The sequence below is a fragment of the Crocodylus siamensis genome, chromosome 5 (genome assembly GCF_052110815.1).
Source record: "Crocodylus siamensis isolate JL-2025a chromosome 5, ASM5211081v1, whole genome shotgun sequence".
In the NCBI taxonomy this organism is placed as follows: Eukaryota; Metazoa; Chordata; order Crocodylia; family Crocodylidae; genus Crocodylus; species Crocodylus siamensis.
Window position 1 is genome coordinate 158,302,807 of NC_143399.1, and position 21,853 is coordinate 158,324,659.

General features: G+C 39.6%; 1 protein-coding gene across 1 annotated transcript; it reads left to right on the forward strand.

Annotated features, from left to right (window-relative positions):
• Positions 1-2,715: 2,715 nt before the first annotated feature.
• AGR3 (anterior gradient 3, protein disulphide isomerase family member) lies at positions 2,716-20,489 on the forward strand. Its single transcript, XM_090046840.1, has 8 exons — positions 2,716-2,836; positions 4,853-4,998; positions 9,195-9,258; positions 11,636-11,688; positions 12,966-13,042; positions 13,201-13,264; positions 16,204-16,287; positions 17,446-20,489. Exons 2-8 carry the CDS (start codon positions 4,893-4,895, stop codon positions 17,493-17,495), a joined length of 498 nt encoding a protein of 165 aa, XP_089902966.1. The 5' UTR covers positions 2,716-2,836; positions 4,853-4,892; the 3' UTR covers positions 17,496-20,489.
• Positions 20,490-21,853: the final 1,364 nt, after the last annotated feature.

Here is a 21,853-nt window from a genome sequence, read left to right on the forward strand (position 1 = left end):
ACTGAACACCAAAACATCCTCCAGCTAAATGATCCCATTCATGTATCTGCTGAGAAACCTGGGAGAGTACAGTGGAGAGACAACCCTCTTTCATCTGTATCCCACAATCTTTATAGGAGAAAATGATATCTAATTCATGCTCATAAGAGGAGATGGGAAACCAGCACTGGGCAGCAACAAATGGGAAGGAGGAAGAACAGCAACTCTTCACATAAATAGGAATAATCAAAGGAAAATTCATGGTCTACACTGTACAATTTATTGTTGCATCATGATCCCAGATGAGTTAATAAAAGTTGTGGCCTAATTAATTCATATACCTTGCATCTTGTTCTTTTCTTTGCATGGCTCTGACAAGTCCCTTCAGGATCTTCTAAGAGCACAGAGTTTTCATGATGTGTTATAGCTTGAGGCTTAAATAAAAAGAAAGGATTTGTACAAGTGCAAGTTCCATTTCCAGGTCTACCAAGAATGTTTGTGCCTTTGGGCAAGTTGTGTACCCTCCTTAGGCACCTGTTTCTTAATCTTAAAAAAGAAGATAGCTGTACTTGCTTCAGAGGTACTGAGATTCTGAATTCATTAATTTTTAAATAATGCTTCAAGACTATAGATCATAAAGTGCTTTTGAAATGAAAATATTATTATAAATGAACAGTGTTCCCAATTTCAGTTGTGCCTGCAACATGAAACTGGACCAAATCCTTGGGACTAAGATAAGGAAAAGCCAAAGGTGAAGAAGCTTGGCTAGTATTTCCATACTCCCGACTAATGCATCCTTCTGTAGGATATATCAAAATAGTTTCTACTTAGCAGGAGTACACAAGAAATAGGTACGACTGGACACGTCTACATGTGCACAGTTACTGTGGGTACTGCACAGTAACTGAAAGTTACTGCGAAGTATGGGCACATGTCTACACGTGCACACTTGTATACTGCACAGTAACTGTGGTGACTTATGCCAAGCTGGGTATAAATTTGCTACCTGTAGCAAATTTATGCACACTTAATTACTGCACAGTAAGGCCTGTGTAGACTCCTTACTACACAGTAACACTGTGTGTGGTCTGACTTGGGGTAAACTTTACTCCCAGGTCAGAGCACATACAGCATTACTACATAATATATGCAGATGCTGGTCTAAAAGCCACTTACTGCACTACTGCAAAGTTATTGCGCAGTAAATGCACATATAGACACACCCACTTTGTAAGCTTTCAGGAAGAGGCACAGAAGATAACGCACTGGGCACCCATCCAGTTAGATAAGAGGCCTTGCATTTAATCCATCTTCAATTTTAACAACCTACTTGCCTATACTACTACATCTTGATTTCCAATACAATGAAAAGAACCAGCAAGGTGGGTATCCTGTTTCAGGCATTTGCCCCAACACATTATGTGTGAAAACATGGGAGGTAAGAAAAACTAAGTCTTTGTATGATTTTGTGTTTACAATTCCTGCATCAAGGATAACTGGCTGAACATTGATGGCTGCTTTTGTGGTAGTGGTTATTTACACTAACAGGTAAATAAGCATTAAAAAAGTAAATGGCCGATTTCAATTTTCTAACCAACACATCTTTTATTTGTGGTCCATCTACCAAGGGAGTCAAAATATTTTACTTTTAAATTCAAGCAGATTTGAAATGCACAGGTTTACTCATTTCATTATAAATATTAAGGCTGCCTTTTGCACTGAAAATATGACGAACATTTTCACAATGTTTCAGTGAAAAGTAGTCATTGCACTGAAACAGTAAATACAGAGAATGAGTACTTGACGATGCCAACTAACCAAGCAAAGGTTTTATTGTTATCAGATTTTATTTTTCAGTTGAGCTTGATTACATGAGGAAACCATCATGTGATAGCTGTAATCTTTTAATGAGTTTCGGTATCTATAGGCTACAAACAGCAATGAACCAAACAGCAAAGTTAAGAGCTGGATGCAAAACTTCAAATGATGGAAAAGAGAAGGAAAAAAAATCAGTTTAAATTAACGCATTAAAGATCTCAATAGAATAAAATAAATCCTTACAGAGAAAGAAGCCAGTGGTAAGGACTGCTTCTGATGTATCTTGTCGTCTATGCAAAAGCTGTAACAAAGGACAAGAATGACCAAAGCAATGTGTTTTGTGTTCAAGGACAGTGAAGTGCTTTTCATGTGTTGCCAAGCTGGATCAGAATTATGAGCATGTAAAGATACAGAAACTTTTCAGATATTTCAACTTAAAAAAACAGTCAGCAGGTATTTTACACAATGTTCTTTAAAACAGTGTTTTATTTTCCTAAATTAAAAAAAAAGTTTGCTTTCATTCATTAATTGCATTCCTGTACACAAAGTAACTCTTGTATCTTTCTGTTAGCTTTATACCTAATCTCCAAGCACCAGTGAACTCAGACATTCATCAGGAACAATAGCACGTACAGTTCCAGCTTTCATTGGTGGTTTCTTTTTTCACTGGGACATAAGCCAAACTCAAACTATTTGGGGGGAAAAGTAACAGACACACACAAACCACTGTTTACTTTGAGTCCTAATACAAAGACACCTGATACAAGCCAAGATGGAGAGAAATCTGAGTATTCAGTGTACAAGCCTAAGAACCCACAAGAGTATAATGTTGGAGGGAGGAAAGAAGGGGGGGGAAAATAAAAACCACAGGCTTGGTTTCCGACTAACTGGTTCCTGTCATTTGTGCAGGTGAATGTGCTCTTGTTAATAATACACACACAACTGGGCAGGTCAGGTATTCTTGTATAAATCACACCCATTTTTAACTAGACACTTCCAGAAGGAGGAACTTTCATCAGGAGAACTGATCAGCTAAAAGGTGAGCAAAAGTTTTTAGTGTTTAAAAAGTTTGCTAGCAAAGTACTTTGAGTGTAGTGATGGGGAAGGAGAGAGGAAAAAAAAGAGTTTGGAGAATAACTAAAAAAATGTCTCTAAGGGAGTGTCATGTGGAGAGGTAGTTGATTTCAATGGTATTTGCTATCATGCACTGTTTAACCTAGCTTATTGGCACTGGTTCGCATAATATACCAAATTACCCAAACTGTATCCAGTAATAACACTGCCAGTGATCTCTCCTGCACAAAAAAAAATCTTCATGGGTTTTCTTTATGACAATAAAGGTTAAGTGCAAGGGGAATATTTCTATAGTCTTTGAAATAAAACAATTCTGAAACTGGAAAGAATCTTACTGATTTTTTGAAAAGTTCCTCATTTATCTTGAAGGAAATTGGAAATGTGTGTATTTCTGAAGTCAAATTTAAAAATGTTTCCCAAAGCCATAGACATTAATGTTTCTATAGGTGTTCATAAAAGGTAAAACAAAATGTAAGTGGTAGGTTTAATTGCAGAGCCTTATAGAGAAATTGAGGTGGATTTCTCATTGAAATGGGAAGGCCCCACATTACTCCACACACAACATCAGTGCATTTTGGTAAATTAAGGAGCACCAGTAATGAGTATCAAAATGGGTTCTTGTCCAGACGTAGATTGAGGCAAAAATATCTTTTGCATCCAACTCTGAGGAAGGGGTATGTTAAACAAAGGGGATACCCAAGCCCCTTCAAAAAAAATAAAGGACCAGGTGTGGAGGGAAGGAGGAAAATACTATGTGGCTTAACTGATAATTTTAGATGCCGGGGAAGTGTCTTTAGAAATATGGTATCTCTAGGAGAGAGAATAACTTTCAAGGAATACTTCTTAGTTTTAAGGAGCCATCATTCTTATCTTCACTTGGAATAATATCTGTTTCCTGTATTGATATTGTCAGGTATATATAATAACCTTTGATGAAAATTATCTGGCAGAACTGGAGTTGGTTGCAGTAATATTTATGGTGCTAGAGACAATTTATGGACAGCTGTTGTAAAAGCCCTAAAAGTACTCATTATTGATGATCTAGAAGGGTGATAGGTTACTCTTCTACTGGTGCTCAGTCATAGCCTGCTGTGACAAAATTCCAAGACAACTGTAACCACTATGATCCTACTTGGGGGCTTTTCCACTACTATAATTTTTTTTAAAAAAGCAGCATTACTATAATGCTTTCTCAACACATCTTGTTATAAAAGGCAGGGGTGGGCAAAATGTGGCCCATGGGCCAGATGTGGCCCACGAAGCCATTCTATCTGGCCTGCTGGGCCCCTAAAAAGTTTAGAAGTTGAATATTCATCTGCCCCTGGCTACCTGTCATATAGTCCTTGATGGCTTGCTAAAACTCAGTAAGAAGCCCTCCACCTGAAATAATTGCCTGCCCCTGTATAGAGCATAAAATACTGCCATTAACATTAGCAATTCTTGTTTTCTGGGAAGAATTTCCTCCTGAAGTTTCTCCAATAATGTCTTATAAATAATAGATTCTACCAGAACGTAAGCTGTGTTATTTTATCAAGGGACGGCCAGTATAAATTTGATCAGAAATATGCCTATCAATTAAACGTCCACCTGCTTTTTAATTTCAACACAACTTTGTTTTGAAGTTAACACACAAACTTTGGTCCACCACATTTGCCACACATACATCACAATATCGAATTAGTACATAAAGATCAAATTCAAAACTGACTGGAAATGAAAGTGAAATTACTGTAGTTTTCACTGTTCAGATTACAATAACGATTGTATCCAAAATGCCAGGTGTATTTTTAACTATGTAGTATATGTTAGTCTACTTTGGGTAGATCATCTGCATTTTTGCCTGTTGTCACAAAGCAAAACAGATGTTTTCAAAACCAAACTGTCTCTCTAGCTTAGACCGTTAAACTGCTATTAACATTTTAAATTCTTATAGCAACCTGTAAGAAAACATCCCAACTAAACAAATTATTTTGTTTTCCAGTTTGACAGCTGCACTGAAGGGGGCCTTCTTAAGAAAAATAATGCTGCACTCAGCACTGGCTTTATCACTCCTGTTAATTGCAGTCTCTTCCAACTTCGCAATGGCAATCAAAAAGGAAAAAAGAGCTCCACAGACGCTGTCAAGAGGTCCTGTAGCTTCACTTTATTTAATTAGCTGCTTAAGCTAGTAAAAAGAGCCAGAAATGTTTTAAATGTTCACATTTTATACATTCAAGTGTTATCAAATTTAAAACTATTTTAAAACTTCATGTTTCAAGTCAACTGATCTGTGTGCTTAAATTTACAGATCTGTATGATTTGAGACAAAAATGTATGTTCTTTTTATTGATATTTACTACTTTTAGCTCTATAAAAGAAGCAGATCTAAAAACAGGATTCTCTTTCCATTTCTTCTTATATAACAAAATAATTTGAAAAGTTCTAATCTGATGTGTAAACCCAGTGAATGGGGTGATGTATAATCACTAATGGCCTAATGTGGGCTGCAGAAAATGCATGACTAATTGAGATATGGAAGCAAGTATTCCAATGTCTTGCAGCCCAAGTTGAGCTTGTAGAGAACCTGGGAGAAAAAAAGACAACGGGCTGTTAATGGGTAAACCAGAATCCATTAACAGTACACATATTTGCTGTAAAAACCATTGCTACACAAATATGGAACCTTACAATCGGAGGTTTTATAGAATATTTTTCAGAACATAACCACACTTAGACTCATCCGAGGATACTCACATATCTATTTGCAGACCCCAACCATTTTTACACTTACAAGAATCTCTTCATCAGGCATAATTTTCAGCTTTAATGATTATTAGAATTTTTGTCTTTAGATTGATAGTATTTTAGTGAATTCCTTACAAATATGAATACAGAAGCAGTGTAGTAGCTTAGCAGGTTCACCATGATTTCTCTCTCTCTCCTTTATGGGATGTAGATAAGAATATATGCTGTGAAGAATCTCTAGTTCCCCTGCCTTCCTCTTCCGATGGCTTGGGAACCCTGCCGTCTTCAGCTTCCCTTAGCTCTCTTTTATGAAATTATTCCTGCAAAATTATTCTTGCAAAGCATTAGCACAAGGCATACATGCTACATAAGTTCCATGTAGGTCCAATTATCCATAAGTAAGACTTCAATTTTGCCACAGTAATTTTCACTAAATTTCAAAGCATAAATGTTGGAAGGAAAGGGAGAAGGGGGGGGGGAAGGGAAAAAATAAAACCACAAGTATGCACAGGAACATTACCAAGTAAGCTTGCAACAGTTTAAGAATAACCTAAGTCCCAGGAAATACTAAGTACATTGCCTTATTGTACTGCACTGCCCCATGGGAATTCAGGGCAGATGTACACATTCTTTTGACAGGTTAAAATCCCTGGCTGAACTACATCTGCTATGATTCAGTGTACTTCCCTCAGACTGGCAGGGTGTACCAGGGCAGTCACAGAGTTTCTTCAAATACACAGTATCATTACTGCCAAGACAGCTGTAACAGTCTTCACTTTACCCATGTGGGATCACATCTATGCAGTGAGAAAGGAAGTATCTGAAGCTAGAGGTCTGATTAAAATCTATAGCAATTGTATAAGACTAGGGACAGGAATTATACATAAAACTGGTATAAAAGTGATCAGAAACTGGTTCAAATCTGTAACACAACAGAAGTTCAGTGCACAAACTGCTTTCAAAATGACTGAAACCAGTTTAAGACAAACCTGGGTGGAGGTATCATACCCATTATTGAACTTCTGTCCCAGATCCTCTCCAGATTCAAGTTAACTCACAGTCCCCCGGCACCCCAGGATGCTCTGCACTCCCCCCACAAACCCCTTCTTGCAGGGTTGGCAGGATAGCTTTGGCCCAAGCTGTCTGCTCCAGCTGAACAGGGAGGTGTGCTCTAGTGCTTCTCCAGCTTCTGGCCTAGGCCACCGCCGGCATGTGGCTGCTTTTCCAGAATCAAAAGTGAATGTCTGTTCACGAGCTTATTGGGGCAAACTACACAGCTTAGACTAACCCACAAAGATTGAATTGATTCAGCCTCAGGCATTTTGACCGCCTAGCCTAGAAGCCCGACAGTGGAATAGCATACAGAAAAGGTAACTACATAAAAAGATACCAAGGACTTCTCAAAACACCAGAAACTGAAAATATAAGGTAGAATCATAAAGTCTTGCAGAAATAATGTACAGCACTTCTTATATACACTTGTATGGGGAAAGGGGGTGGAAACAAAGGAAGATTTATACAAAGAAAAGGGCCATCTGATAGATAGACTATTTTTCTAAATGTGTAGTTGTCCTTCTTAACAAACCTATAAGTAAGCATCTCATATAAAAGAGAAGCCACTTTTTCTTAGTACAGTAATTTGTAAAATATAGTAACATACAGCTAGTCACAGTTCACCAAATGTCAAGCTTTGAAAATACTGTGAAATTGTAATCATACATCTTGCAGCCCACACAAACTACAGCAGGTTGAGCTATTAGAGTGATATAGATTGCTAGAAAAAAAAAAAGTAGCCCATACTAGTCCCTTGGAACCATAAGACACCTTCCTACATAGGTCATCAAATCAAACTCAAATGCTTCTTGGTCAACAGACCAAAATAAAACTGTCTGCCTGAGAGAGAATTCTACATGAGTGAAGGATAAGCCAAGAGAGACACCATATTTAACAGGGTTTGGATTTCTTCTCCTTTAAATAAATATCAGAATATAACTTGGATTTCAACCAGAAGACCCAAACTTAGTTAAGACTGGATGAAAAAAAACACTAGCTAGCCCAAGCAGCTGTCTTAAGTTGTTGAGGTTGATCAAGATAACTGTAGGGAAAAACGATTTTCAGCTGGTTCCAAACCATTCAATTTTTCACTGAGCCCTTGAAACAATGATATTCACAAAGACTTAGTGAATGGAAAAAGCATTGAAGAGCTTACACTTTAAGATTTGATAAGATATATGAATCAATTGCACAATACTTTCACCAAAAGTGGAAAATGACCAGATGCAACTAAGTCGGAAGTTGGTTATCTATTTATTTTTGTTTTATGGTAATTCTTAAAAGACTGTTTTTATACAGAAGTAGAACAGCCATGACTCATGAACACCAAAAATATACAAAAATTTTGGCTTAAAATTCAGAATATTTTCAAAATACTGTACTTTTCTGGAATTTGAACATTTATGGCTTGTGCTTTCAAAGTCGTCTTTACAATCATGAGGACCAGAATCTATTTTTCTAAGCTACTTCTCTCCCCTGGCTGATTTCCATTTCGTAAAGGAACTTAGGTTAGTCTCACAGACTTGCCCTAGATTTTAAAACTGCTAGGCACACCTAGGCCCCTCTACAGATGTATTTGCCAAAGTCACTGAGTTAGATACCTAGCATGCTCAAGAACTTTTCCCAAACACCCAAGTATCCTTGTAAATGTGGCCCCTGGCCACCGGGGTCATGTGTAGACAAAACGAGGGGCATGTGTGTACAACACTGTAAAGAGGGTTAAATGCTTTTGCACTGTTTTAATGGTGTTGGTGCATGCATCAGCAGCATATTGCACATTAATTCCAGCCGCTGTAGCACATTCAGCAGCGTAATGCGCCTGAAATGACTTTGGGGCACAGCAAAATAAAACACTTCTGAGGAGTTTTAGTCTGCTGCCCTTCAGCCGCAGAGCAAAGCACTGGGTTCCGTGTGGCTCAGGGGCTGTGCAGGCAGTCCGTGCAGGCAGTCTGGCAGCAGCCTGGGAAGGCAGACTCCACCAAAGAAAAGAAAAAACAAAAAATGGTGAACATGATTACCCCCTCTCCCCCACCCCTGGAGCCTGCCTGCCTCCACGAGCTGTGCAGGGACCCAGTTGTTCCCTTTGCAGCAGTTCCCCCCAGGACTGCCTGAGCTGGGTGCCTATGGGGAGGGCCGCCGCTACCATGGAGGGAAGCACCAGCCCCCACCCCCCCAACCCAGGGACCACTCCGCCTGCTAGCAACTTGCCCTCCCCTCCCCACTGCCAGAGGGGCAGGTAAGACATGGGTGTACAAGACACAGGCATTTATTTTGCCTTAAATTGAAGCAGTGTTTTTAAAAACCTACTGCATCAATTCAGGACCCCCATTTCATCTATACACGCCCTGGTGTATTAAGCTTACCTATCTGTAAAATGAGTGCAATATTTAAAATGTGAGCAATTTAATAATGCCATAGTGTTTTGAAATCTTTGGATTAAAAACAAAAAAGTCCTGTTTTGGTGCAAAGAACTTCTAAAATCCAAAAACAAAACTTTTATGAGGGAAAACTCTGACTCCTGGTTAATTTCTCTGTTAAATTCCTAGGCTGGGGAGATGATATCACTTGGGTGCAAACTTACGAAGAAGGGCTTTATCACTCCAAAAAAAGGTAAAGAAGTCTTTGAGAAAAACAGTCTGGAAAAAATAAGATTGATTTGGTAGAACATCAGTACAATGTACTATAAAGAAACAGACCAAGAAACATCTCACTATAGCTAGCTGACAAGCCAGTCAGTTAACAAACTGTATGTTGATTCTAGAAATAAAAATCACATTTGCTACCAAAGATTCTTCTGAGGGGATATTTAATAGCAGCCTTCAACTACCTGAAGGGTGGTTCCAAAGAGGATGGAGTTGGACTGTTCAGTGGTGGCAAATGAGAACAAGGAGCAATGGTCTCAAGCTGCAGCAAGGGAGATTTAGGTTCGATATAAGGAAAAACAGTTCTCATAATTGGGGTAGTAAAACACTGGAACAGGCTGCCCAGAGGGGTGGTGGAATCTCCATCCTTGGAGGTTAAGACCCAGCTAGACAAAGCCTTGGCGGAATAATCTAGTGGGGGGTGCATTATGCAATGATTCTTTTTATACCAAAAGTTCATTCTAAGCAAGGTCAATTCACTTGTGTGCAGTTGGTGTGGTGGAAGCCCACAGTCAGCTGCTTTGTATGGTGCGTTGTAGAAGTGATGTGCACCAAAATATAGTCTCCTATGTGGATCGGTGCATGCTTCTTGCTCATTGTTCATGACGTGTTTCTGTAGTTGCCATCCCCATTATGATAGTGCCCTGTGCTTGTATGTACTGTCTGCTGTTGGTGAATACCAAAATTATCTTGTAGAAGTGGTAGAAATGGGTCTGGGGGTCTGTACAGTTGAGATCTTGGAATGTATCCCCATTTGTTACATTGTAAAGTGGGTTCCCTTTGTGTGAATTAGAGTGATGTGCCATTTTCCAGGAGCGCATGTACAGCATAAAGTGAGGGAAACCTGTACTGTGTTTGGAAACTCAGTCCAGTAATTTAAAGGGAAATGCACATTCTTATATGAAAGAGCAGTTTGTATCAAGTTCTTCTGAGAGCCATGCCATGCTGTTTTCAGATTCTGCCATTAGAAATGTGTGTACATAATGGTGTAGCTGTACTGAAATACTAGAAAAAATCCTGAAGATGCTGCAGGTAGAGAGCTGTGGGCACAATTCATTGTGAGCATCATTCTTTGCCCACAAGAATGGTTTCTATTTTTGAAAGTTAGTCCAATGTGTATATATATTATTTAAGGATATGTATTTCAAATTGCTGGCTGCTTTGACTAGATGACCTCCTAAGGTCTCTTCCAACCATAATTTTCTATGATTCTGTGATTTTCAGACATAGTATAATGGCTCTACAGCATCAACTCCTCTTAGACAAGATGTTGGCATTCATATAATATTTGTTTGTTACAACACAGCAGCTGTAACTAGTGAAATAATAAATATATAAGTGATAAATGTCCATTATTAGAAAACAATCAAATATTTTTCAGGATAGCTGTATTTCTGACAACATTCTATCACTCTGAATTTTATCTTAATGGCTTCTCAACACCTACATTTGGCTTATGGCATTAAATATATGCACACTCTCTCATTGTTCTTAATTAAAGTGTTCTTTAAATGATCACTCTGATTCAGCTGGAAACATAATTAAGGATTCCTGTATAGCTTGCAACCACACTTGCATCCACATCCCTTCACTGCACTCACTTCTGTCTATAACAAGTTGGCACATTCCTTTCTGACTTAACAACTTTATTTTAAAAGAAAGGACAGCTAATATGATTTATATCCTGAAAACAAGCTGGAGTTTCTAATGTGCAACTAATGGCCACAGTGGCCAACACATGTAATAGTACAGGCAACTGAAAGGTCCATTAAAAAAAAAATTTAAAAAAAAAAATCAATTTCTGTGTGTTGATATTTTGGCATTTCATTAACACTCTTCATGTCTGGAAAATTCCAACCAGTTCAATAACTGATCAAAAGAAACCAAGTTTTTCAATAACACATTAAGTTTCCATTTTAAAAATTAAGGAACATGGTAGAAAAAGTGGGGAAAACATCATGGAAGTTTGACTAGTGCTCCTTAATAAGTGTATGCAGGCCAAAGCCTATAAACTGAATTCTACTGAGGAAGTGGAGGGCCATCTTTGTTTTCTCCATAACCTCATACTAAATGGGACTAAAATTATAATTCTCTGCTATCTCTATATTTAAAAATGCTTATTTTAAATGCATCTTCCCCCTCCTTTTTCCTTCAAGTTTTTTTTGAGGGAGTCATACGATGCTTAGAAGTATCTTCAGTTCTTCCTAATACCTCAGTCCAGTTACTAGTATGATGTAATGCAAGATGCAGTATTTGTATACTCTGATTTTTTAACAAAATTTGAGGCACTTGAATACTCATGAGATGATCTAATTAAAGCTTTTTTATTATTATTGTCATCAAAGTAACAAGCCGCTCATGGTCATTCATCATTTGGAGGACTGTCAATACTGTCAAGGTAATTTCAATTCTCAGACTGTTAAATTAATGTCAAGATGGGGTATGTACAAGCATTTACCACATCCAGTTTAGATTTAGTTGGCTTACTTTAAGCTGGGATCAGTGTGCAGCCATTCACCATTGCTTAGAGCAGCATGAGCAGCCCAAGGTAAGTAACTTGGGGTGGTAGGAAGGGCTGGAGGAATTGGTGGGGCTGGCTGGTCTGGGGGAGGGTAAAAAATAGCCCAGTCCAGGGTCAGGGGTAGGAATACTGCAGCCCTTAGTTTTGGGTGATTTAAGCCTTGAAAATGCCTGCACGACTGAGCATTTAGATTGACCTAACCTTAATTACATTTGTATGCACTATAGATATTGGCATATCTGAACATGTTTAAACATATCTGCCAATATCTATAGCCTAACATAGCTATTCCACTGTAGTTAGCTGTGATAATGAATTGCTCTCTCAGATGTGTTCTTCGGGTAATATATTAAGTAAGTAAGTAATAAAAATAGGCTGCTTTAAGAACTAATTACTATTATTATTTTTTTTTTTTTTTTTTTTTTTTTACAAACTCTACAGTGAGCTTTTGCAACAAACAAGACAAATATTTTTCAGCAGTTATGCTGAGGCTGATGAAGCACTAGACAACCTATAGAGAGATGCATAAATTTACTACTGACTCATTGAACAGATTTAATATTGTTCAGGCCTCCTAAACGGGTAACCAGAGAAGGAAACTAGGGCATGACTGCTGAAACTGATTTAGAAGAAGAATTTACCATGAATAATGAACTTTTGTCAGACTGTGACATGATACTCACTGAAATGAAAGACTTCATAAATAACAGAAGCAAGCTTCCATTTTTGTAGCTGGAAGACTGTGCCTACATTGAACAAAAACAAAAAGTAGCAACAGATCTATGCACCATCTCCTCAGGAAGAGACAGCAAATCATGAACAATATTATCAGTCTCATGTACAATAATGTTTCCATAAGGAAGGAAGAACAGTGACTGAAAACAGCTGTTAAAGTACACAAGAGTTTGTAGGCGATGTTTTTTATTTGACCAACTGCATGATTGGGATAGATTTAGACAAGGTTTGTAAGGTATCATGGTAAACTTCCTCCAGTCTCCTCAGGCACCCAAAAGCTTGTCTAAATATATCCCAACATGCAGCTGGTCCATTAAAGATATCACCCACACAAAAAACTTTTGCTTTTTGCACATTGCCTCAACCATCATACCCTACAGCATCACTTCAACACTGTTAATTATCACATTTTCTTCCAGGACTCAAGGCAGCTTTTGCTGAAAGTGATGAGATACAAGAAATGGCTCAAAATAACTTCATTATGCTGAACCTCATGGTATGAATGATCTTTTATGCTTTGCACATTTCAAGCAGCTTTCTTACATTTGTTGCCTACTTTGGTTTCATATGCTGACATAATTTTTTACTCATAGATGCTACCTGTACATAGTGCCCTGGAATATTTTAATAACTTACTTTTAATTTTCCTGCCAGCATGAAACCACAGATAAGAACTTGTCACCTGATGGACAATATGTACCTCGAATCATGTTTGTGGGTACGTGCAATAAATATTTGCTTCTTGAAAATGAAACCTCATTATTGTGTTATAAAAGGAAATTCCTCCCACGGGTATCAGCTTACACTGGCATCTATGTATGCAGCTGTTAAAAGTGCACTAACACAGAGTTACTGCACGGTAAGGCATCTACACATGTGTTATTGTGCAGTAACTAATCAGCCGTAAATTTGATACCTGCATCATGCAGGTATCAAATTCATGGCCAAGTCAGTGTAAATTACCATAGTTGTTGTGCAGTATGGGCATGCATGTGTAGACATGTGCCTGTACTACACAGTAATTTTTGGTTACTGCACAGTAACCTAAATTACTGCACAGTAAGTGTGCCTGTGTAGACATGCCCACAGTGGCCTAATTTCAGATAGATGGTACCCCCACACATACCACTGTAGCTTAGTGATTATATCACCCTCCTAAGAGGGAGGCCATGGATATGAAGCACACCCACTCTGCCACATCCTGGAGTGACCTAACCACTCATTTATTTCATAAAAAATGGATTAGCAGCCCCACTTTCTCCTACTGTGTGAAAGCAACTGTGGTTGCTGTGCTTTGTGTTGGACTTAATGTTCAAGACATGCATTGATCAGGTTCAGAATATACATATCAGGTTAACAGCTCTGCAGACTAGAGCAGAACTGTGATCTTCTATCTAGCTTTTAATGGAGCTAGCCACCTTAGCCTCCAGGTAGATGGGAGTAGGATGCCTCTGCTAAAACCAGGGTGCTTCCACACACTCGTGGAAGTCCAAATTTAGAGACCTAAGGAAGTGTCAGGACCAAAGGTGTCAGCACTTAATGGTTTCTGATGCTGCAAGAAAAGGGGATTTATGGATCACTTTGAGACTTAGACACCAAAATACTACCTAACCCCCATTTTAGGCTCCTAAGTTGCCTTTCTGGATCTTGATATTAGGCCTGGGTTCTCAAAGGTATTGAGGTGTCTAGTTCCTATGGATCTACTGGAAGTTACACACCTCAACATCTGTGCTTCCATCTTTATATCTAACCCCTGCAGGGTTTGAGATTAAACATATTCAAGACTGACAGGTACTTAGATTATAGTATCATAATAGCTAAATTCAGGAGGGACTGAACAGATCATGTAGCCTGACTTCCTGCCACAGGCAGGAATGAATGCTGGGTTCACAAGACCCAGTACTGGACACAGTACTCCAATTGCGGCCTGACCAATGTCGCATACAGAGGGAATATCATCTCTCTGTACCAGCTTGAGATGCATCTTTGGATACATGACAAGGTATGGCTGGCTTTGCTGACTGTGGCATTGGCAGTTCATGTTCATCTTGGAGTCAATAATGACTCCAAGATCCCATTCCGCCTCTTGTGCCTTCAAGAGGGGAACTCCCCAGCCTGTATGTATGCTGTGGATTCCTTCTCCCAAGGTGCAGCACCCTGCATTGATTTACATTGAACCCCATCCTATTCTTGTCTGCCCACTTTTGTAGTCTGTCTAAATCTAGTTGCAGCCTCTCTCTCTCTCTCTCTTCAAGTGAGCCCACCTCGCCCCACATCTTAAATGTCATCAGCAAACTTAGACAATGTGCTTTCAACCCCCTCTTCCAAGTCGCTGATGAAGATGTTAAACAGTGCGGGCCCGAGGACCGAACCCTGGGGGATCCCACTTCTCACATCTCACCAGGTTGAGTACAACCCATCCACCACTACTGAGTGTGCCCCATCAGCCAGTTTTTTCCCTATCCAACTGTGTAGGCATCAATGCCACAGTCGCTTAATTTATTAATGAGAATGGAGTAAGAGACAGTGCCAAAGGCCTTCTTAAAGTCTAAAAATACTAATGTCCACAGTGACACCATCATCCAAGGATTTAGTTACCTGGCGATAAAAGGCAATCAGGTTGGTCAGGCAGGACCTGCCTTTGATGAACCCATGCTGATTGCCCCGAGCATGATCTCCCCCGCTGGCCCCCTGCAGATGATTCTCTCCAAGATCTTCCCAAAGACCGAGGTGAGGCTTACGGGCCTAGAGTTACTTGGGTCCTCCCTCCTCCCTTTCTTAAAAATGGGGACCACATTAGCTAGTTTCCAATCCTTCGGCACCTGGCCAGATGACCACGAGTGCTCATACAGCCTGGCCAAGGGCTCCACGATGACCCCTGCCAGCTCCCTCAACACCTTTGGGTGAAGGGCATCAGGATCTGCAGATTTAAAAATGTCCAGCCCTTCCAGAAGATCCATAACTACATCTGCGCTGACCCAAGCCCTGACAGAGCTATCCCCAAGATTGTCCCTACCTCTGGTAGGAGGAATGTCCCGGTCGCTGTTCAAGAAAACAGAGGCAAAGAAACTGTTAAAAATATTGGCTCTCTCATCTGGCATAACCCCAAGGTTACTATTTGAATCTTGCAGATGCTACAGTAATGGACATCATACAAGTACCCAAATTACATAAATAAAAAACATTGGAAAGGGAAGGAGAGGAATCAATGAAAAGGTTGGGGAATCAAAGTAGTAAATGAGTTTTCTCTCTAGAAGCTTCAGGTACATTATACAATATCTTACTAAATGTCTTCATAATTGTAGCACTGTATATTTAGCCAGAATGGCCTCACTCTTGAGATAGTCTCAGTCCGTATATCTCTGGATATTTTCCTTTAAACAAGGCCTAGTATATGCAGGCAAGTGAATATAAAATATACTATTTTTAATAGCAAGTGTTTAATGAAAATAATAAGTATTGACCATTCATTGTTTGGTATGTTTTAATGTAAGAATAAGAACGGGGCGGGGGGGGAGTAATTATGTCATTCTCTAAAATAGAATACCTCAAAAATGTTAAGTTGATTTGGTCTCCTAGGTCACAAGCAATACATACTGAAGATGCTGTTTCCAAGAATGAATTAGAATAATTAGTTTAATGTGGTTATTTTTTCAGACCCATCTCTCACAGTAAGAGCTGATATCACTGGAAGATACTCTAATCGACTCTACACGTATGAACCTCAAGACATACCATTCTGTATGTGTCCTCATTTTGTGTGACTTTACATTTCACATTGTCATTCATTTTAATCCATCCCAGTAGTTTATGCTCTAGGATCAGATAGGGCTTCATTGCCCTTCATATTCCTACCCCAAAACCATTTAAAGTGTTTATAAAGGGCTACAAGAAACTACAGTTTAGGCACTTGCCCTAGCAAAATGTCAAACACTGTTCTGATATAACAAAGCATGTAAGCACATAATTCACCCCATTCATTTGGGACCAGTTAAGCATGCACATAAGAAACCACAGGATTAGGCTTTAGATGATTATACAGAGGGAAAGTAAAAACTACTAAACAATGGGCTTCCCATACACAGAGCTAACTACCCTAGGGAGTGGGGGTGGGAGAAGAGAGAGAAAGAACTATTTTTTGTCTTCCAATTTTTCATTCAGAGTTACTGAGATATTAAGATTCACGTGTTTATACATGGACAGATACAACAACTATGCCTCTTTAAAAGGCCAGGGGAGGGCAGGAGGGATTTACCATGGTTCTGATGAATATTCATTAACTGTTTTTTCTGTCTGCTTTATCCTGCATTAAGTGAAAGCTAAGTCACAATAATTTACCACTGCTTTATCCAGAGATTAGATTTACTCACTGCAGGATTGGCAAAACAATTAAAGCAGATCAGCTAAGATCTTTTTACTAGTGGCAAGTCCCATCTTCCCCTTCAAAGCAGTAAGAAAGCAATAGTCTCTCCATGCCCAGAAATGTGACTTTTCAGGTTGACCTTACGTCTCTATTATGTTATAACCTTTGACAGTGGAGATTTTTCCCACTCCAAATGTGATGTTTGATGAATTGAAAAGCACTGACTTTTAACTTGGTTCTTGATTACAAGTTGTTGAGAAACAGTTTTAAAAGAGGAAGGGCCAAAAGCAGGTGAAGTGGTGCTTTTCAAAGTTCTTTTAAATTACCAATGACAATCCAAGAAAAATTTACATAATCTGTTTCAGTAAATGACACCAGAAATCTCACAATGAATGGGACTCGCATATAATTAATAACATTGCATTAAGTAATAGTCCTACAAACCAGATTAGTAATAAATTGAGGTTTACTTGGATCTTATTTTAGGTTAGAAGTGTACTTAAAATATTTTACAATAGATATTTTTCTTCTTCCAGTGATAGAGAACATGAAGAAAGCACTCCGTCTTATTCAAACTGAACTATAATTAACAGCAGTTGAAAAACATCATAGCCTCTACGAGATAAAACACAACGAGGATTTTGAAATGTATTCATTAGCAGCTTTGTCTGTGCGAAGGTTTCCAATACATTACCAAGCAGTAACAGCATATAGAATTTCATATAAAAAAGGATCTATTTTCAAAGACTGCATGACTCTTGTGAAAGTATATTATATTACAAATTTAGGACAAATGAGTACTACCTACCTACCTACATTTTCAATTAGCTGCTTGGAGAGAATTGAAGGGTATGGCAGTAAGGTACTAAGACTTGCAAATGGTTCAGATCCTGCCCCATTAAATCAGCTATAATTTCTGGACAAAACCATAACCAATTCCACCTCATGTCTGTTTGATAGTCCATATAAGTGAATAGTCTCAGCTAAGATCCCATTTTTATTTCATACATAGGGACCTCTCAAATTCACGGGCCTTGGAACCCAATTACATGGCTGTAACACAGCCAGGGCCATCGGTTTCAGGGCCGTATCACATCTGGGGCACCCATTTTGAAGGCGGAGCAAACTGGTGTCCCCCATGCTTCTGACTGGCTGAGGGGAGCTGCAAGACCCGCCACTCCCAGGCATTGATGGAAAGCCCTAGCTGGAGCTGCCTCGCTTGTTAATTCAGTAATTATCACCCTCTTCAAGGGGCAGAGGACAATAATTACTGAGTACACAAACAGTTTAAGTGTAGCAAGTAAACAGTTCCATACCCAGCTCCGGCTGTCATCCCGGCCCCATTTCAGAAGATGGGCAGCCTGCCTTTTTTTTCCTTCCCTCTTTGCTCCCATCCGCTTCCCCCTGCCGTTCTAGGAGACAACATTTTTGCTAGCTCTTTGTTGGCTTTTTGAACATAGCTGGTTCTCCATGAAAAAGCACAGGGAACCAGCTATTTCAAGGGAGATTTCATGGAAATCATGTAATTAGCAATCATGTATTTGGTAGGCCCCATTTCATACACCACACAGGTCCTTAGGAGAACTCAGGTTTACTCCCTCTTTTCTTGCTATAGAAGAGAGACTGCTGACAGGATCAGATGAGAGGAGGCGGGAGAGGAAAGGGAAAAATATGTTTATTGCAAGTTTGAGAAAAGCTTGGGTTTTAAGATAGGACCATGAGTTGAAAGTGCATTCATGAAAAACTCAGCAAAACCTAGGTAAAGGAGCTTAGCCTTGAAAAAGATACAATGAGAGAATGGGGTGAAAAGAAGAAGAAATCCTCAGCTTCAGTCCTGGGAGCCAACTACTTCTTTGCATTGGGACAAAGTAGGCATGCCTCAGTGCTGACCCCTTTAGCAGGATTTGAATGATAGACCAAATTCACTGGCAATGCCACAATTGCTCGTGACAGTCTCCTCAGGTTGTCTGGAATACAATTGCAGATGCAGCAGGGTAGATAGGATGAACAGTCTCCCTTAAAATTCTCAGGGGACCATTGTGGCATAAAGATACATAAGAGCAGATATCTAGATGGTGCAAGTGTATCAAGGTGAGTGAGGAAAGCCAATTTACACTGGCAGTATTTCTGCTACGCTTGTATATCATTCACCAAAGCAAGCTAATAAATGATTTATCCTATGACAACACTAAGAACACAGCAAACTATATGTATGATCTGGTACAAAACACAGTGTCCATTATAGATGTAACAGGTACGCACCTGAGGACCATTGTGATGCCCCCTACAGACTGCCTCATCCCTGCTAGGCCAGGGATAAGCAATTATTTGGGCCCAAGGGCCACATAGGGAGTCTTGATGAGCTGTCATGGGTGATGCCTGTGGTGCTTTCTCTCTTCTCCCATGAAGAACTCTCCTGGCCTGGCTTGCCTTACGGGTTTAAGTCATGTGCACCAGCTGCCCCCACAGTCAGGCCCATGTCTCACTTATCACATCCAGTGGGACACTTGTTCACAAAGCCACCAGGCCACTTCAGGCTTTTACTCCCCTGTTGAGTCTGCAGTTTTCCTGGCTTCACTTCTATGCTGTAGCTGGTCCCTTGCTGCCTTGGCCCACCACACCAGGCCAAGCTCGTTGGTCCCAGCCATACCAATCCAGGCTCTTTGGGGTCTCCACCATCCTCTGGCACTGAACCACCCCAAACTCTCTCTGTCTGTCCCCTGGCCCTGTCTCCACCTTGCTCTGGTTCTTCTGGCCCCAAGTTCTGCCCCTCTATGGGCTCTGGCCTTGCTCCCAGACCCCTAGCTGCCCTTGGCAGAGCTCGAGGTAGTCACGTGCCCCTTAGGCACTAATTAAACTTTGGAAATAAATAAATAAATAAATCACGGGTTAGCCAATTGGCTAACACAAGTCGTACTCTTCAGGCTGCATATTTTTGTTGCAGGCAATCGCTCCACTCTGCTCCTTTATGTACCAGGCTCCATCCCTGGTAGCTTATAGCCTTCAAGGTGAACAGCACCCAACCAGTCTTTCTGATAGCACCCTCTCCAGCTCTGGACTCTTCTATTGCCTGTTGACCCTGCAGGTCAGGTGGCTTCCTTGTCAGCTGACTTGCCCATAGGGTCCTTCATTAAACTCTACTTTGGTGGTTGCTACAAAGGTCCTCTCCTTAAACAGACCACACTACTTTCCAGTAACAAGGCAAGGGTCCCTGTGGCAATAGACTTACCTTGCTATTTTCTATGATGGTGCCTAAATATGTACATATGAGAACAAATGAAGGCACTCTCCTAGAGCATGTTATTTTACAGCATGTATTTACATACATTTATTTATCATGAAGTAGTTGTGTTATTCTTTGTTATAACTTTATAGGGAAGTAAAATTTGTATAAGACATATATTAGCATTATAACAGTGTTAGAAAGAGAGACTTGGAGAAAAGTTAGCAATATGCTTAAAAAAAGAATTTGATTTCTTCCATAAGCCATTAATAGTGCATTATCTTCATAATCACCTAAATGATATTTTTACATGTAGGAATATGCTGAAACCAAATTAAAAAAGCTTGATACTCTGCACACTATTTAGTTGTTTTTATTTTATGTATGTAGGAACCCAGAGTGCTGTCAAAATATTAGGATGTCTGTAGACATGCTGTTTCATGTTCTAGTTAGAATGCGTCAGAACAGACTCCAGCAGATTAACTGAGTCTGCTCCATACTCTAATTAGAATGCTCCACTGTCACCTCACAGTCACATGTATTATTACCCCACACATTTCAAAATGGCCACGGGGTACTTTAACTAAACTTCATTGAATAAATAATCTTTTGTTAAAGCACCCCCACGCTCCCACCCCAAGCCATTTTGAAATGTGGAGGAGGTGGAGGGGTTTATTACAAGTGAAGGGAAGCCATTTTAATTAGAGTGGCTGTCCAGGAACCACTCAAACTAAAATGCCACCCCCACAACCTCCAAGCACATAGGCAGCCGAGAGTCTGAAATGATGCAACTTTGCTGTCAATTTCAAGTGTCACAATTGGTTACAATAGGCATTTTTCGCCTGCTGAAAATTCAGCAACATTTAAAAATAAATTTTATTTCCATAGCAGTTTCAGTGGAAAACTCTGAATTTTAATAAAACAACAAAAAAGAAGGCCCCATAATTATAGGATCATGGGAAAGTAAGGCTGGTAGGCACCTCATGAGGTCATCTAGTACAGCCCCCTGCTTAAGACAGAATCATCCCTGACTAAACTGTCCCAGGCAGACGTCTGTCAAATCACAATGACTTTGACTATAGCAGTGACTGGAAAAGCAATACTTTAATACTTATTAATTAAATTAATTACAGAGAACAAAGCTTTCTTGAACCTAATATTCTAAACTTGATGGAACCATTAAAGACAGTAAGAGCATATGTGGTGAAAAATATTTTTCAAATACACACTGACACTAGCCTTGGATGGGGGAAAACAGGTCTATGTCCCTATTCTACCCATCTCGGAGTGATTTGCAAATTAGAACCACGCAATTAAAGGGACCAGGGAGTTGAACCTGGATCTCCCACACCCCTAGCCAGTATCCTATTTAGCACATGGAAACACCACAGAACTTACAATAGGACATCTCAGCACAATTCTGAATTTGTGAAAGAGTTTTCAGAAACTCAAAAGTTGCCATAAATGGAATAATCATCTTCCAGTCTGCTCTAATAGCTATTTTAAGAGTTTTTGCACAAAGGAACATTATTTCCTTTCCTAATACAAAAGCTGATACGACATCATTTGTGAATATGACAGCATTGATCATAAGACTGTAACCTCATGGATTTAACAAGGTATACAGATACCTTCCTTATTAAAATGTTGTGAGTTCCTTTATTGTCACAGTTGTGAGTCCCTTGTAGTTGAGGATAATGTTGCCTCAGTTGGGATTGTCA